The sequence below is a fragment of the Phallusia mammillata genome, chromosome 8 (genome assembly GCF_965637545.1).
Source record: "Phallusia mammillata chromosome 8, kaPhaMamm4.hap1.1, whole genome shotgun sequence".
Classification (NCBI taxonomy): domain Eukaryota; kingdom Metazoa; phylum Chordata; class Ascidiacea; order Phlebobranchia; family Ascidiidae; genus Phallusia; species Phallusia mammillata.
The window spans coordinates 18,038,392-18,055,908 of NC_137259.1; the positions used below are offsets into that span (position 1 = coordinate 18,038,392).

General features: G+C 36.7%; 3 protein-coding genes across 3 annotated transcripts in view; 1 reads left to right on the forward strand and 2 right to left on the reverse strand.

Annotated features, from left to right (window-relative positions):
- The window catches only part of LOC145204206 (MAGUK p55 subfamily member 7-like), a 39,170-nt gene that overhangs the window by 14,823 nt on the left and 6,830 nt on the right, over positions 1-17,517 (forward strand). Inside the window, exons 3-14 of the mRNA XM_080076678.1 lie at positions 1,740-1,802; positions 10,247-10,338; positions 11,040-11,182; positions 11,569-11,643; positions 11,942-12,061; positions 12,692-12,805; positions 13,192-13,273; positions 14,199-14,356; positions 14,830-14,970; positions 15,586-15,662; positions 16,382-16,482; positions 16,875-16,946. Of these exons, the coding sequence (XP_079932804.1) occupies positions 10,317-10,338; positions 11,040-11,182; positions 11,569-11,643; positions 11,942-12,061; positions 12,692-12,805; positions 13,192-13,273; positions 14,199-14,356; positions 14,830-14,970; positions 15,586-15,662; positions 16,382-16,482; positions 16,875-16,946 (1,105 nt within the window). The 5' untranslated portion in view covers positions 1,740-1,802; positions 10,247-10,316. The remainder of the gene's footprint in view (positions 1-1,739; positions 1,803-10,246; positions 10,339-11,039; positions 11,183-11,568; positions 11,644-11,941; positions 12,062-12,691; positions 12,806-13,191; positions 13,274-14,198; positions 14,357-14,829; positions 14,971-15,585; positions 15,663-16,381; positions 16,483-16,874; positions 16,947-17,517) is intronic.
- On the reverse strand, positions 77-7,090 carry LOC145204210 (noelin-2-like). The gene is made up of 8 exons (XM_080076683.1): positions 6,711-7,090; positions 5,862-5,987; positions 4,911-5,034; positions 4,027-4,254; positions 3,336-3,481; positions 2,710-2,829; positions 1,470-1,625; positions 77-829 (listed from the first exon to the last, which is right to left on the reverse strand). The coding sequence occupies exons 1-8, from the start codon at positions 7,014-7,016 to the stop codon at positions 698-700; spliced, it is 1,338 nt and encodes a 445-aa protein (XP_079932809.1). The 5' UTR covers positions 7,017-7,090; the 3' UTR covers positions 77-697.
- On the reverse strand, positions 7,996-9,843 carry LOC145204212 (3-hydroxyanthranilate 3,4-dioxygenase-like). Its single transcript, XM_080076688.1, has 2 exons — positions 9,829-9,843; positions 7,996-9,532 (listed from the first exon to the last, which is right to left on the reverse strand). Exon 2 carries the CDS (start codon positions 9,433-9,435, stop codon positions 8,605-8,607), a length of 831 nt encoding a protein of 276 aa, XP_079932814.1. The 5' UTR covers positions 9,436-9,532; positions 9,829-9,843; the 3' UTR covers positions 7,996-8,604.

Here is a 17,517-nt window from a genome sequence, read left to right on the forward strand (position 1 = left end):
ATTGGAGCGAAAGCGCAACGGCGGCACAATCCCTATTTCAATTGTTAGGATCCTTAGATAACATCAGTCGAACAGGTGGTTGTAGCGCTTTGATTCAACCAGTCACGCTTGTTGTCTATGTTTGAATGTCAAAAATCGGGTTCATTAAACAGAAAGTGGGCATAAAAACAGACACAAGTGATTTCGTATTTCATAAAATAAGTGTTGCACACACCAAAGTGTTTCTAGAAAAGTGAATGCTAAAAACTTTGTATTTGTTGAATTGTGCTCAACAGTGACAAAAAAGCAAAACACACAAATATTTAGTTTGACATTTATAAAAAAAGTTGCACCAACTAGTGTATTTATTTCTAATTAAATATTATTAAAAAATGTAAAACTAAATGATGTTTAGCTTATAGCAGCGCGTTGCATTTAAATAAACACAGCAGTACAAAAACTAACAAAAGCAGCTGCTTTTGACAAAAGATCACAAGACAAAAAATAAAAATAACTATCACAAAATCATTCCAAAAAGTGTTTTTTTCCAGAGCACTTCTGATGTAGTTTATTTGTGAATTTATTTAAAAACAAAAGCAACAGTGATAATCGTACGACATCAGTTTTAATTCGCAACGCAGCACCAAATAACTTCTCAAACTTGTCACAGTGACTCTATCCGGATCTGTTTACACAGAAATCTTGTACTGTCTTGAACTCAACCGTGCTTGTCTGTTTCCATGGTTACGTTATAGTTGACCAGGAATCCTCTGTCCCATGCGTACAGAACCTTCTCCTTGTGGTTATAAGCCAACATCGTGTTCCACTCGTACGCGTTGCGAAATTTAATCTGAAATGAAAACAAATATAACGAGTTAAATTTGTCTTATTTTACATCTTTGAAACAGTTTAATGGACCCAATATATAAGCGTGTCATCCGCTCAGCAGTTAGACGTTGTCACATATTTCTTTCCAGCTCCGTCGATTCAAACAGCATCGAATTAGCTCCACTAGTGATGTGGCATTCACTGCATGTTTAATTTGCGCCATATATTACAGTCTTTGCTTTCCCCTTGATCTCTTGCCGTGGGGTCGTCCATGTAGGCACAAATATTCCAAAGTTTCGGGGCGTCGATTAATGTGTCCATAATATTTTAGAGATTGTTTTGGTACAAATCCAATGGACCCAATGTAACATGTGCAAAAATGCGACATTTTTGTAAATATGATTTATCATGCAGTTAAAAGCCGTTTTACACAGGGTTTATTGCTGCAAGTAACAAGCTCTTTATTTTTATAGGGACTTAAAAATCTTAATCATTGTCTGCAACAAAATTTCCAATTTTTGTGGCTAACAAGAAAAGTTCGTTCAACGACTCCACGTACGAACATTTAAACCTTCACAAATTAAAATTGATCTGTGTTCCGCAATTTATTCATGCGATTTACAAACAGCGGGTCCAATACATATAGCATCGTTTGAACTTACGTCTACATGTTTGTAGTTTTTGGTTCGTGTGTTGTAAGTATAACCGATGCTTGTATCTTCTTCGTCATATTTCTTCAACACATAAAGAATCCCACAAGCCATAAACGCGTTCCCAGACCACTGTTTTCGCCAATTAGTGTTCCAGGTATCCAACACCTGCAAGATCACGTTTTTTGACGCTTGTATTATTAATTTAAGGTTACTCAAGGTCATAGGTTGAGAAAATGTTTTAAATCGGTAACGTGTTTAGGCATTTCCTTTTTTTCTTAGGTTGGACTCGAACTAACGACATGAGCCATTCTGAAACTGTTGCTTTGCCAAATGCGGTGTAAGGTAAGGAATCAAAAGTCGAATTACAGACAATTTTTTACAACGCAGCATAGTGCAGGTACGTGCTCTGCAACTTTTTTAAATATATAGGACCACAAAAACACAGTGATTTGGCTCCCTACCATTGTCGACAAATTCCCCCTCAACGATACAAAAACATTCTCATTTAGCCCTAATAGACTACATAGTATATGTTAAACCATACAAAGATCATTTAAAAATAGGTCTAATATCAAGTTTATAGAGTGCTTTCGTTGCGTTGTGACGTGTTTGTGTTAAACTTTTTTTCCTTTGTTTGTCGTGCACTGTACTACGCGCATCCAGTTTTACTTACCCTGATAGAGGCGACATTTATAGGACGTCGAAACGTTGGAATAAAAATACATTTGCCAGAAGATCTTTTTAAACTTGATATTCCTGCTTGGTTTAAAGATCACAACGGCGGTAATTTCCCGTTTGTTTCAAATGATTTTTAATTGAAACCAGATGTACCAGATTACAGTTACACTGCGACACACCGGTTGCGGGTCTCAACAGTAGATGATACGCTTGTACTTGTGGGCCAACACAGAGTTGTAGGTTGGGTCGGGTTCGAGCGTGGGTTTCTTAAAAAACGGACTTGATTTGGGCCTGACTTTACACTCTGTGTCAGTAAGTAGCCAGTTGTTGGATTTGACGTAATGTCAAACAGCCCTAAAACGCCTTGTTTTAGACCAATTGTCTATTCATTGTGTTGGTTGTCTCGGTATTTTTTTATGGTTTAATGTATAGACCTGTCAATCGAACTTTCGGGCCTAAACGGGCTTCTCAAAAACGATTGGGGTTCGGGCCTGGTTTCGGGCTTGTACTTTCGGGCTCCAGTTCCAGGCCCGTTTATATCTCTGGACATGGTTTAGTCGTACAAACTTACCTCCAGATTTTCAGGATCCAACTTGCTAATGACAATATCCAGAGCGTTATCGGGTGTGGCGTAAATTACCCACAATCCCATTTCGTCCACAGCAAAGTCGATATCAGTTGATCCAGACCACTAGAATGTAGTGCTTGTGATTTAGCGCTTAGTTTTGACGTTGGTTTGAGTTTATTTCGTTTGATGAAATAGCATATAACGGCACAATTGCATTCAAACAATCACCAAGCCAGGAATAGCTGCGCAATGTTAAAATGTTATGCAGCGCAAAAACAGTGCAGGCACAAGTGGTGGAAAATGACTGAACGCGATGCACCAATACCGTTTCATATAGCGTTGGAGCTTACCGGAGAGTGAGTTAGGCGCACTTTAAGTAAAAGACGACTGGACGAAAACGTTGGTGGGACCAGTCAGGGGGCTCTAAAAGGCACCCTTGGTTGGGAATAAGGGTGGGGTTTGAGTGGTAACGTTGTGAGCTATTTATTTTTCCTCGAGAACTTGGCAGTATTTTTTACTTGTAAAACCTCTACATCCCTATATGTTCATATTTTGTCAACAACCATTGGTAAAAACCTTCGAACATTGTCTCTGGGAAGATAGAAGGTAGCTTGTGTTTCACAACAAACCTGGTATGGTGCAGTGTTCCCGAATCCCGCCTCCGGTAGGTGGCGTTCCACCATCACTTTCTTGGTTGAGAATTGAAACCGAACCATCGTGCTGCTGTTGAACTTGTTAAAGTACAAAGACCCGTTGTAGACCACGTGGCCGGTGCCTGGCAACAGCGCATATATTCAGATAACGTAAACACCACCACATGTTGAAAAGTACGAACCAAAATCCCCATGGCAAAGCGAAATATACAGTCTTTTCGGACACTATCAAAGTACAATTAAATGTAGAAGAAAAAGTGTTGCATTATGAGTCCTATACCAGTGGTTTCCATCTTGTTTTGTCCTGTGCACCCTTTTAGTCGATATTCAAATCTAATTTCCCCTACAAATTTAGTTTGCTAAAATATCGTTTACATTAAGATTTTAATGTAATTCTTAGGACAGAAATTAAACTCTCGATTATATGCTCTATAGCCTCTAATATTCCTCTTTGTATTATATATCATGAACTTTACTGAAAAATATGCACAGACAACCAGTAAGAGATTAATATTGTGACACATATTCACCCCTACAAATTACAAAATTCCCCCCCTGGTTGGGAACCACTGTCCTATACTAACGACCGATATTAGTTTGTTTCTGGCGCTACAAGTGCATTTGCATTTACAAGCTTTACAAAGAGTATTTTTCATTGTTTTCTTACCGGCCCATTCATACGGCAAAGTGTACACGACTCTGGGGCGCCCTCTGGTGACATCGCGGAGGTTTGCGAACTCTTCCACCTCCCTGTTCTCGTAGAAATGTGACATCACCCATATTGTTCCCTCCTGGAGCTCGGCGGACGATAACGGATCTCTCATCCAAGCTCCGAACATCGTATCCGATTGACTGCGAACGATCGGCTTACTCACTGCTGCCACCCCGCGGCATTCTGCAATAAGGGAAAGGTCTAGAGCAGGGATGCAGAACCCACACATATATTAAAATGTATGTACTGACGGCTGTGAACTTACCACGTTGCACTTTCGAAAATGATATTGCTGCGATAAAATTAGCACTCCCAGTCGTTTTTACTCACAATGCGCCAGCCTCACTTTCTTGCGAGCCCCAGTCACTTAATGCCTTGTAATGACGGTGTAGCTGCAGCGCGTTTACCTTTCAACGTTGCGCAGCTATTTCAGGCTTGGTGATTGTTTTAGTGCAACTGTGTCGCTATGTTTTCTTTCACCAAGCGAAATAAACTCAACTCATATTGCTGCGGTGAAATTGCCACGATTGAATTACTGCCATAAAATTGATGCGTACAAAAACCTACGATGAAATCAAATCTGATTTTTTGGTGTAAGTTCTTATGAGACATTATAATTCGCAAATAGGAACCGTGGGCACATCGGCGGCCGTTGGGTAAAATGAAAACCTGTGATGCACCCGTCTATTGGGAAACGGTTGCGCACCACTGGTGTAGAGATATGCGTAAAATGCCCAAGTGTATAGACTTTATTAAAGCCGCTTGTTTCAGTAAAGCCGGATTTTCTCACTGTCTCGTTTACAATTTGGTTTGTTTCGCAATCTAGCAAGCCTACTAACCTTTTTCTGTTTCCGCCCCCGGTTTGAGAGCCAATGGCATGACGTAGTTGGTGACGTCATCTTGAATTGTGAATTCCAAGTTTCTAAAAGGGGCCGACGCTTCACGAATCAGTTTCTGTTTGATCTAATGAAAGAAATATAATATTTACTGTTAAAGTCACACTATCAGCAAATGCAACAGTCAGATAATAGCAGGGTGGTCTCTTTTTGAAACTTTTTGAATAATCTAGATCAGGGGTGGGGAACCTTTTCGTTTATAAAGGCCACCAAATGGTTTATCAATAGTCGTTTAGGCCGCATGGACTATTTCCCAGGCCTAGGATAGTGGTGTGTTCAAACTTTGTGACGTACAGAATGGTCATTATGCAAATCCCTTGTAGAGTTAACGCACTTACGGTCCAAGCTAAATACAATTCCTTACTGCATTTCAATCTTAACTGCAACATCCAGGATTTATTTGACCTAGAAACTCGCTTGTTTACAAATATATAAGAGCACCTTGTGACATTACAGACGAGTTTAAGACTTTCGATTATGCGTAAACAATTGTTCTTTTGCAACACAAGTAAGATTGTAAAATCTTGGACTCTTGGTTGTACTACGGAAATCGCAATGTAAACCACTATGGGACCGTTCGGCTCTAGTTTAAAAACCGCTGCCCTAGAACTAATGAAATAGTAATGTGAAATAAAGGTCGAAAAATACGTTTCTGTCTACTTTTCAACGCCTGGTGCAGTCTGTAATATTAACATTCTAAAATGTATTTTGACATCGAAGGCCGCACTTAGTGCCCTAAAAGGCCGCATGTGGCCTTTAGGCCGCAGGTTCCCTACCCCTGATCTAGATTCTAGACAAAATTGAAAGCAAAAAAGTATATTGAATTGTAGGCTTTAAAGACATCAATAGGTGCATGTTGTTATGAATTAGAAATTAAAACCGTTCATTTTATACCTTGTATGATGACAACTGGGCAACAATTGCTCTTGCGCCATTCCTTCTTTTCACACCGATTCGATTTGCTCGCTCGATTTCAGCAGTCGTTATGTGAACATCGATGAAATCGGCTAACTCAACAATCTAAATTGATTCAGTTTAGTTTTGCTATCCTAAGTTTTCCATTATTAAGGGTCCTATTCCAATAAAGGTTTTGTGAACAACACTCTTTTAGAACATTATACACGGATCTGTTCATAAGTTTAATAATGAAAATAACGGCCCAAATAGACGTTAAAAAAACATGCTTTATTGTTCAAACGTTTCGGCAAATGGTCATGTCATCACCAGTCATTTAAATGAAAAGCGTTATTTAAATGAAACCTCATTAATGCTCCTAACGTTTGTAGGACAAACCGTACGTGGGTTGTATTATATCGACGTCAACTTATCCACATTATAAAATTTGACAGCAAAAGCAATATGTCCTGTTTAATTTTTCATGTGTTTGGAGATACACACAATCTCACTGCACTATTGGGTCTACTGCAAGTACTTAGTTGTAGGCAGTGGTGGAATTCAAATTTTTTGTCAGCCATGTTTATCACAAAAGTCATATTTTTCAGCCGGTTCTGTTACAAAAAGTCTATTGACAGTAACCACTAATGCTAACCGGTTCGCTGATCCCATAAAATTTCGTAAGACGGTTCTATAGAACCGGCTGAATACCACCACTGGTTGTAGGCTATTAGTCGAATCTTTTTCCAGTTTAGGTTGAATTTTTGTTTAGCACTTTTTTTCGTTTAGGTTGAACGAACAGGGTAGAAATACACAGTTTTGGAGGGAATACTAAAAACAGGCCTGTACCTTTTCTTCGAGTATTTCATTTGGCTTTTCAGGAACGCCTTTGATTCGTACGTAATTTCGTCTGGTGGATTCAAGCAGGTTTTTCAGGTCAGCAAACTGTCGCTGTAAAGTTACACCGAACAACTCACTGCGCTGTGATGCATTTCTTAGAGCAGACCGCAGCTCAATTTCACGCTGCTCAAGGCTTCTAAGTTCCACGGCTGCGGTTTTTCCAAGATCTGCAAGCTTCACCTGTCTATGTACATAGTAACTGAGCTGAAGTAGGCTAGTAAATACCGCAACTGTGTAGAACAGGCGCAAGCGCATCGTTTGTCCGTTGCAAGGCGAGTTAATATACCCGCTGAGTTTGCACTATGTACTGCTAGCTTTGTATTAATGGTCTGGCACGATAAATCGGCCAGACACAAGCGAAGCGGTTTGTATTTGACTGTTATCGCCCCAGGGCATCAACGATAATAGAAATACTATACACATTGGCATAATGAATCCAAAAGCAGCGTAAATTGCATGACAAGTTTTTGCATTTGAAGATTAAAAGATAATCTTAGGAACACTATACACGGACTTAAAGAGTAATTTAATCACAAACATAACTGCCAATGAACTTGTGTGTATAGAATACATCATGCAGACGTTTCAACAATCTCTGTTGTCGTCACAAGTGCTGGACCAGCACTCATTTACACCAGTTCTTTGGCAGTTATGTTTATGAATAAAAAGATAATCTCAATGTTACTTTTAACTTCTTTACCTTGTCGCATAGCCTTGGTAATTATACCTAAACAGTATTCACTAAAGTTGGGGTTAAGTTGGTAGAACAAAAGTACGCTTTTTACATCTAAATTATACACAATTTATTACAACAACTATACTATTTGTAGTGGTTGTCATGCAAAAGCATTAGATTTAACATCATAAACTTCTAAAATGGCCCAAAGCCGATTGCATTTAAACGTATAGCGTCTTTTTGTGTGTCTCAAATTTCATGTTTGTGCGTTGGGGATTAGGCCGTCCCAATTTCCCTTTGTTACGGCGTCAGGAAGCTTGTGTTTCCAGCCGTGCGCCTCGTGTTTAGTGCTATATAAGGTTTTGCGTTTCGTTCAATAAAACACTCTAAACTCCGGAGTCTAAATACTCTAGACACTCGTAGTTCTGGAGTCACGACACTCTGTGCTTTGGAGTCTACACTCTACGCACTGGAGTCAGAACTAACGGCCGCCCCCCACACCATAAACACACACAATGCCACATTAGTTGAAGGATACACGATTAAAATGCACCACAATAACGCCAACTTCGTTGCATTCGTGACGCTAAACCATATAAAACCCACTTAAAAGCAGCAAGCGCGAAGTTAAAAAGCACAAAAACACCCACTGAAGATTAATTCAAAACCGACTGAACCATTAAATCGTGACACGGCTTGTTGCGCATGATTTAACTGGCAGCGTTGCACAAACTATTCATGTTATGCAACAAGTCGTTATATGCCCCTGCACAGCAAAAATGTCATGTTGCCACCGTAAAGTGTACGTTTGGTTTTATACTTTAATTATTAATCTTCTAGCCCACTACCAGATGTTTCAGCCAGGCATTTTCCCAATAACATCAAAAATACACATAATGAACGTACTTAACGAACTGTCATATGTGTACAGTGCATTTATGCCATTGAGTAGGTAACGAAAATTAGCATGTTTCCTTGTACGCAGGTTCTTGTTGTTAAAAAACACACACAAACAATCCATCGATTCATTTAAACATTACTACCAGCACAGCCAATTAGTTTGCATTTACAAAGCTACTTGTGCAATACTGAGCGCAGAGCTTTATAATTCCACGCACCGATTTATTTGCATATTAGTTACTACCAACACAGGCAATTTAGTTGCGTTTACAAAGCTGCCTGAGCAATATTAAGCGCACAGCTGCCACTTTCTCGCACCCATTTGTACGTAGTGGCTGGTGGGATAAGCAAAGTGTCTCCTGTATCCATACTGAAACATTGTCCGTTGACTGTGACATTAGATTTTCCCCATAGCTGCCAAACCCAATTGTCAACACTTCCTGTTGAAATGTCACTTGAGCCAGATTGCATAACTGTGATTTGAAACTGGTGCTTTCCCTCAAACAAAGCGTGATCTTCGCCAATGTTTTCAATTAGGCTTTTGAGATTGATTGCACGGCCTAAGTCGACTTCACTGTCGAGTTCAAATGGGTACTTTGTCAAAACGTTTTCCGGGTTTGGTTTACCAGTTTTGTGTGCCTCAGATTGAAAGAACTCATTTATAATCGGTGGCAATTCAGTACCAAGATCTTCGCAATAGAATGCTTTTTCAAAAAGCACATCCAAACTGCCGTCAATGAAGTACCGTAGAATGTCAGTTTCAGTCTTAAGCCTTTCTCTTTCGATTACCAAACCAACTGTGTTTTCAAAACGCTGTGGAGAATGTGGCACTCGCGCTGGCAAAAGAAATGCCTCACCTTCTTTTATAACAATGTCCTTAAATTTACCCTTCTCTACTACTTTTAAACACATATCACCATGAACCATATAAAACAGTTCTTCGCCCTCCTCGATGTGATAGTCTTTACGAATGTTAGGTCCACCAATTAGCATTACTTTAAGTTGTCCGTTGTGCATCATTTTGTTGCAAACAGGTGGCAGAAAAAACTTCTTGTTTTCTTCGATCCATTTCGGCATATTAATTACTTGCAACGCCATGGTTAGAAACCTTATACTAACTGGTACCTGCTGCAACTGCGCGAGCGCTATGCTGTGTGTGCTTTGTTTGGCTCCACAGGTCAGCACTGTGCGTAACCTAAAGTAAACAGCCACAAGAGTGTAGCGCGTTATTCATGCGACACACCAGAAATGTTGGTTTTAACTTAACTTACATTAAACTGACAGAAAACACGTCAAATTTTCTGATAATTTGTTTGTGATTTTAACATTAAATTTTACCAATTGACGAGAATATGAAAATCACATTTTTCAATTAGTTTTGAGTTAATAAACGTTTCCCTCGATGGCATAGTGTGCGCTTAAAGCAACACTCTTTGCTTAAAGTTATAGAACAGAACTTTTATCTACTAATTTTGTTTGAGCACGCCATACCGACGCACAGCTGTATCCGGTTTTGTGATGGTTAAACCTCTGTTCTGTTTTGATTTAAACTTTTTACGCCAAGCAAAATTCTTATCAGAGAGCATTTACCTTCCGATCATCCGTAAAAGTGTTTTTTCACCGGGTCAACTTTATTGAATTTTTTACGACTTCTGTTTTGTAATTGATTTTTATTGCAGAAAGGCAGGTGCACTTTTAGTATTATTGCTGTTTTTAGGTGTAAAAGCAAACAAAAAACAAATAATATTACAGTTGAAGCAATCACAATGTCAATATAATTATGCTGTGTTTGTTTTTAACAGTTTGACTACTTAATTCTTAATTTGTTTAATTACGTTTGTCAAACGTGTTTGGTGTCATTGGTAATGTAAAGAAACAACGTTTTTGTTAAACTTTAAGTTATATCTAGGTGCTGTCAAAACTAACTTGGACTAATTGATCGAATATATCAGTTTTGTGTGTTCAGTTTTTCGGAGAAGATGCCCACAATGGACACGACAGGTTGGTACATTAATTTTGTTTGTTTAAATATACTTAAATAGTTCCATATGTACTACTCTATTATAAAGTTGTAACAAAGAAAACCTGTTTTGTAAAACTTTGTCACAAAAAAAAAGGTTTTTAAAAAATGTCTTTGACGTCATGAAAGAAGTTTTACCTATGAATATGAGTCTTGACTAAAATACATTTTTTGTTGAATTGTGTATTTGATATGATTAAATTGAAAAGTTTAGTTTTGATAATTGTCTATTTATTCTCCTTTGCCCTATTATGATTGGCAGCCACTGTTTTAACTACCAACCAGTCTGTAGAACATGGCAGTTTCTGACGAGATCTCAGACATTCGGGACCAACAGGTCCTGCATGCTGTGCCCATGTATGACCCTTGTGTCAGCGTGCAAGACCACTTTCAGTGGCCACAAAGCAAGTGACAGAGGCCAAGACAAGATAATTAAATACCTTTGGTGCAAAATTTCGCTTGCAACCCCCCAAAAATGGCATGCAAAAAAATTTCTTTTTCAATTGTGCGTGCAGCTGCCATACTATGCAGACTGGACTGTAAAAACTAAGAAGTAGTAGAGTGGCCATAACTGTCTCTTCAACAGACAATGTAATCATCAACAAATTGTTTTTGACTTTGTGTCTGAAGTTTAATTGTAAAGTTCACTATTAACCAACTAATGTGTTGAATTTTGTTGTAGAACCTGCACAATGTAGCACGCCCAATATAGTGGATGTTGTCAATCAATTGAGAAACAGAATCAAGGAGAACATTGAAGATTTACAGAACATCGAAAGTCTGGACAGTATTATTCAAAATCCAAGTTGGCAGGCATTGATTGAAGTAAGTTGGTTTTTAAAAATGCCTATAGGATATTGGTTTGAAATCAAGTATCTCTGTTTTGAAATCTATATTTGATTATCTGTAATAACATTAAATATACTTTGAAAGGCATAAAAGTACACAAAGTCAACAGTGGTTTTCAACCTTTTTGTTTGTTACCCCCTTACTAGGTTTTTTAATACAACATCACCCCCGTTGGGGCCATTTACAAACACATAAAAACACAGATAAAAGTGATACAGATAAACTATCTTCATGTCCCCCTCAAAAGTGTTAAGTGAGACTCTAGATTGAGAACCCCTTTCGATTTAGTCGGCAAGGTTGAGTGTTCTAATTCTGTCCTGATTAAAATTAATTTAGGTTTTAGACATGATTATTTTGCACAGGTACATGAAAAGTTCCAAGAAGAAAACCATGACAAACAACCTGCCAATGAAAACTCTTTAAAACTGGTTAAAGAGGTAAAAATGGACACATACTAAATTATTGTGGCATAAAGCTATTGTATGTTACAATATACATACACATTTGTATTTTAAGATGACCTAAGTGCTTTTTGCACAATGTTGCAAAGGCTTGAATCTTTAGCCTAAGATTTGTTTAAACTGATATTGATTTCGTATACATGTACTTGTTTGAGAAACTAGTATTGATTATGCATAACTTCTGCTTGTTCTACTACATAGTACATACTCACACAACCTGTTACATTATACATAAAAACAAAATGATTTCAAATGTTTAGTTGTATTTTTTCAGGTCTTGGAATTATCGCGCGTATTTTCTGACACCGAAATTTTGACTGCACTTGCTGAATCGCTTCGATCATCGCCACATCTTCTGGCACTTTTATCATGTCATGATAAAGTTGCTATAAAAGTAAGGGCTGTCTGAATTTACATGAAAAAATGTTATTTCCAGTTGTGGTTTTGTATTGAAGATTTTTTGTAACATTGGCAAAATTTTCAACATTGATAAACTTGAAATTGTTGATCAAAAATATGATAGTTCAAATAGTAACAAAGCAAAGCAGACTAAATTCGGGGACTATAAAAATGAGGCAGCTCAATTATATTAGGGTTCAGCTACCTTTGGAATGCCACACCCTAATTTATGTCTTTTGTTTAAATAGTGACTGCTTTCATGCTAATATTTTCATATTTAATAGTGGTTGTGCACTGGATTTAAGCCTTTATCACTTAACAAGTTCGAAAACAAGGTGCTGGTTTAAATTGCAAATATATATTTATGTATATATAACCTTGCAAAAGAGGTTAAAAATGGCCTTACATACCAGAGGTGGCTACACCCTGATTTAAATCTCTTTAAAATTGTTTTTTTTTTTTCAATTTCTGGTGAAGCATTCTTATCAACTATTCTGTTTACTGGCACAAGTTTAAAGTATCTGGTGATAAGACGAAGATTTAAGTCTTTCAAGTGACAACTTGGCAATTAAAGTTTTGCCACATACCTTGTAGTCACATCTCACATTCCTTAACTCTGTGACAGGATTATGGAGAACCAAATTTAAGCGAATCAACTGAGGAACTTGCCAGCAATGATGAAAAGGGTGGGGAAGAATCTATGAAAGTTGTTCGTTTAGTTAAAGCTGATGAGCCACTGGTAAGTAGAAAGAGTAGCAAATTTTTTGATGTGCCAAAAATACACAAAATTAAGTTAGCAATGGATTACAAAACAATAGTCAAATTTACATATTGTTGGTGTTTGTGTCTTTGAGGTAGTTGATTTTAAAACATAAATTTTGCACTCCAGTAGCATGATTAAACTTTGGAATATGTACTACTGGTGTTGCAATGTTTTGTGTGTTTTAAAATAATGCAAGTCGGAAATGCTTGTGTTTCCAAATTGAAGTTTTTTTCAGATAATTTTATTAAAAGTAACCATTGGCACATTGGTCTTTCAGATAAAACTTACCTATATATCTACAATTGTGCTTGATAGAAACCCAAATAAACTACAAAGATTGACTTTAATTTTCTTCCCCACAGGGAGCCACTATTGCAAGAGATGATTTGAGTGGAAAGATAATCATTGCTCGGATATTAAAGGGAGGAGCAGCAGACAGGAGTGGTGAGTAATCTTTTATTTACTCCACTTATTTGGCCTTCTTCTGTGAACATTTTTGCCACATGTGCTGTTTGTTATTGGACACCGGTGTCTTGTGGATGTAAGCATTTTCTCCTCACTGTAAAATATGTGTCTTACTTAAAAGTGTGTGGCTGTACACTTGTGATTTATTGTACCACGAAAAGAAACCAGCTAAGAAAATGAATCCTTTGAATTGCTAAAAAATGTCAATTTAAGATAGATGTTTTTAATATTACTCTGCAAACTGCATTGTGGTATTTTATTAGCTTTGATGTGGCTTTATCCATAAATGATGATAGGTCTGTTGGGGCTTGATCCAGATTTGCTGATGAAAGATTGTGGCTTTTAGGCCACAGACAGGCTAAATTTGTTTATAAATTATGACTGGCAATAACAGTCTGTATGTCTTTATTGTAAACCTACATACACCCATTAGTTGTCTATGTTTTTTGAACAGATGTAACAGTAAAGTATATCCCTTTTTACAATAAATTTGACTGTTATATTTCTCATTAGATCTATATTTAGCTGTATTTTTACCAAAAAAGTAAGACATCAGCGTCTATTTAACAATTTGCTGTTATAACCCTGGTATTGTTCATTATGTACTTGGTTAGAGAAGTTGTTTTTCATTTGAAACTGTGCTAGGCAACCCAAAACATGCTTACATTTTACTTAAAGTGTTAAAATTAAACCTGATGTTGTAAAAATAATCATTATAGACTTAACTACATGAATTTATTATTGCAAAGTAGATGGTTTTTGGATTTTTCTGTTGTCAATAAGCCTATTTTGGATAAGTTTTTCAAAACCTGCTAGATTTAACAATGACAGAAACAATTTTTTCCTCATAAAAACAGAAATAAGTTTAAACAGAGAACAAATGTATTTTATTTTGTCTACTCAGGCCTTATACATGTGAACGACATTATTGTGGAAGTTAATGGGATCGCGGCAGATGGGAAAAAGCCGGAAGAACTGATCCGGATGTTGGCCGGATTCCGAGGTCCTTTAACTTTCAAACTCATACCAGGAGAAATTGCAACAGAATCCAACGAAGAAACTGTGAGTCAAAATAATGTTTGATAATGAGGCAAAAAATAGCAGATCTTTGATTGTTGTTGCTCATGTGTCTGTTTGGGTCGAAGACAATTTATTTACGCCCTCACAGAAGCAGGTGTAACTCCACTGGGACAAATGCAGTCTTGCTAAATCGAAACATTATAAAAAACTTTTGCCATAGTTTTTTTTCATATCATCTGTTAATGTATTTATATTGGTTGTTTGGTATTTAGGCAGCGTTTAAAACACTGTTGGTTTGAAAAGTTAGTTGCTACCCAAAGTTAAGTGAAAAACATTTTGTAATGTATAACTTTGTAGCAAATAGCTTTTTAATTTATAGTGTCTGTAATACAACTGTTAAGACTTTTTAGGAAAATTTGTATTTAAAAACTGACCTTGGGTGACAATATCTAGTTCAAAGCAAATTAAATAGAACTTTTTTTTCGTTCTGTCATCTATATTTTTATTTATTTCAGATGTATCTTCGATCGAATTTTACTTTCACACCCAACTCAGACCCACTAATTCCTTGCAAAGAAGCCGGACTCAATTTCAAACCAGGAGACATATTAAAAGTTGTTTCAAAAGACGATAACTCGTGGTGGCAAGCTGAAAAGGTGAAGTCTGTTGCTTGTAAGCCACTTAAAATGTCCATCATTGGTAATAAGTCTGTTGGCCTATGCCCTATTGTAATGTCCAGTGCATTACATCATTCCGCTGTTTTTAACCAGTGTTTTATGGTTCTTGTGAAGAATATGCTTGGCTTCAATAACAGTGTATAATAGGCAGCACCTTTGTTGTTTTAAATGTTGTATTGTCAAAACAAAAATTAACAGATTATGTCATGAAAATGTCTTTTACATCTGTTGAATCTAGTTTACCCAAACTCAGGCCAAACAAAACCCACTGGAAAACATTTGTTGTGATTGGTTTTCAGGTTTTGAAACTGTCATGAACTAGCTATATTGCTACATCCTTTTAAAGTCTGTTTTGGGTTTAAGAAAAAGTAAAAGTGGCACAGCATATACAGTAGAGACTCTAAACACAACAGACACTCTAATACTAAAATCCAATAACATAAACTAGAATATAGCTAAAAAAGTATTTAAAAAAATGCAGGAAGAAAAATATCTTTTGAGAAAATTGGTTAAATCAAGGTGGTAAAAAATAGAGATACTGTATGTGGTGATCAGTCAAATACTGTCGCCTAATCTCTGCTTTAAATAATCCAGGTTGGAACAAACTTACACACAGAAGAAATGAATTCATTGCGTGCTGGACTTATACCAAGTGTTAAGCTTCAAACAAGGTGAGTGGGTTGATGGTTACTACTAGTGATGCACCAAAGTTTCGGTTGGCCGAAACATTTCGGTCGAATACGCTGTTTTGGTTTCAGCCCGAACTTTTTTGAAAATTCGGCCGAAACCGAACTTTTTGATTGCATGGAATTGACGCCTAAACTATCCTTTTTACCAATACGAAACGTCATAAAATAACTAATTGTTGTATCTACAAAATATTACAAGTTTAGTAAGCTTCCAAATGGTGAAAGTGTTTTTGATTTGTCAAAATTCACTTAACTCGCATCACTGACACAAGGTTAAGTTGAATACATCCACAGACACAGGGATTTTAGGTTCGTTGAATATTCGGTTACGGCCTGAACCTTTTTAGGCGGATTCGGTGCATCACTAGTTACTACAAACGCAGTTGTTTTCTGGTATTCTTGGCATATCAGTTTAATGTACATTCAACTGGGATAAATCATGTTGCAAAACAAAGGTGCTAAACCTTCATATTGATGGCAAGCAAGACTTATTATAATACAACTTAGATAATGTTGACAGAGGTTTGCTAAATTAGAGGACATTTATCTTGCATTGTTTCTAATTTAGCATGATACAAACAAAACAAGTCAAAAAAAGTTTTTGTCTATTTAATTAACTTATACAACAGCTTAAAGAAGTTTTGCTTTGTTTCAAAAGGCACAATATGAGCCTAATATGTTTCCTGCTTTGATTTTTGCAGAAGGGAGAAGTTGAAAAAACTGGCCACTCTAAAACTGAACGACTCTCCATCTATGAAGGGTAGCAACACAAGCTTGTTGAGTAATCACAGAAAAACAGCGTGTAAGTATGCTTCAAGCTGCCATCCATCACTATAACATTGTTAGTGTGTCCTAAAATGGAATTTGTAAGTGAAATATGTGTGTGTTACAATGAAATATGTTAAATCTCTGTGTAATATGTAAACTACCTCATTATGCTATAAAGTACACATAAACAATCCCAATATTTTGTGGTTACAACATTTTTAGTAAAAATGCATTTTATTTCAAAGCAAAAATTATGGGGGAATGTAATGACATGTGGGAAACTCTATGTTTTCACTATTGTAACATCGAACACTTTAATAAACATATGTGATAAACTAAAGTTTTCTGATATACTGATGTGCAATAATGCATTACTTTTATTAATACTTTTCGGTTGGTTTTATAAAACAAACTTTTTGTACACAGGGAGTGTGATTCGAGCAAGTTTCAGAAGAAAACGAAGTGGGACTTTAAACCAAACAATGCAAACGAAATCATGTAAGTCTTATGAAAGTTTTTATTCCATCTCTTGCCAATAAGCCTCATTACCAAAGCCAAGTGTGACTTTTAACTCTATTTCTACCCAAAACAGTTTTCGTCACAAATTTACTGTACACTGGAAACTTTTATGTCCAACCAAACTTGTTCAAATTTTTTATCAAACTGTATTTCACTTTCATTAAAACAAGAAACAGATATGTTGTCAATCAATAACTCTTTGTTTATGAAAATAGAACGCTGTCAAAACATCATATTTTAAATTAAAATCTTTTTCATTAAATACTGGCTGATAAATTAATTATTATGGGTCCCCTTCCCTGAAGGGGACACATATTGTTTTTGTCCATATTTTTTTTTTCTTTTTTTTTTCTAACGCGGATTTGTTCCCACGTTTTGGTCAAGAAAGAATGATTCAAACTTTTTCAAATTTATACACATTATAGATATTGGTCTAAAGATGGTCCATGTGAATTTTGACCCCGTTTGATACCTCGGTTCACCCACAGCCCCCCAAAACGTGAAATTTTTAAAACGGCTATACTTGCTAAAGTACTTCATTTAGGAGTTA

Coding starts and splice junctions, on each gene's coding strand:
- LOC145204212 (XM_080076688.1), bottom strand. CDS start 9,435: ATGGCGTTGCAAGTAATTAATATGCCGAAATGGATCGAAGAAAACAAG.
- LOC145204210 (XM_080076683.1), bottom strand. CDS start 7,016: ATGCGCTTGCGCCTGTTCTACACAGTTGCGGTATTTACTAGCCTACTT. Junction 5,988..6,710: donor ATGAAATACTCGAAGAAAAG/GTACAGGCCTGT, acceptor GAATCAATTTAG/ATTGTTGAGTTAGCCGATTT. Junction 2,830..3,335: donor GGAACACTGCACCATACCAG/GTTTGTTGTGAA, acceptor ACTACATTCTAG/TGGTCTGGATCAACTGATAT.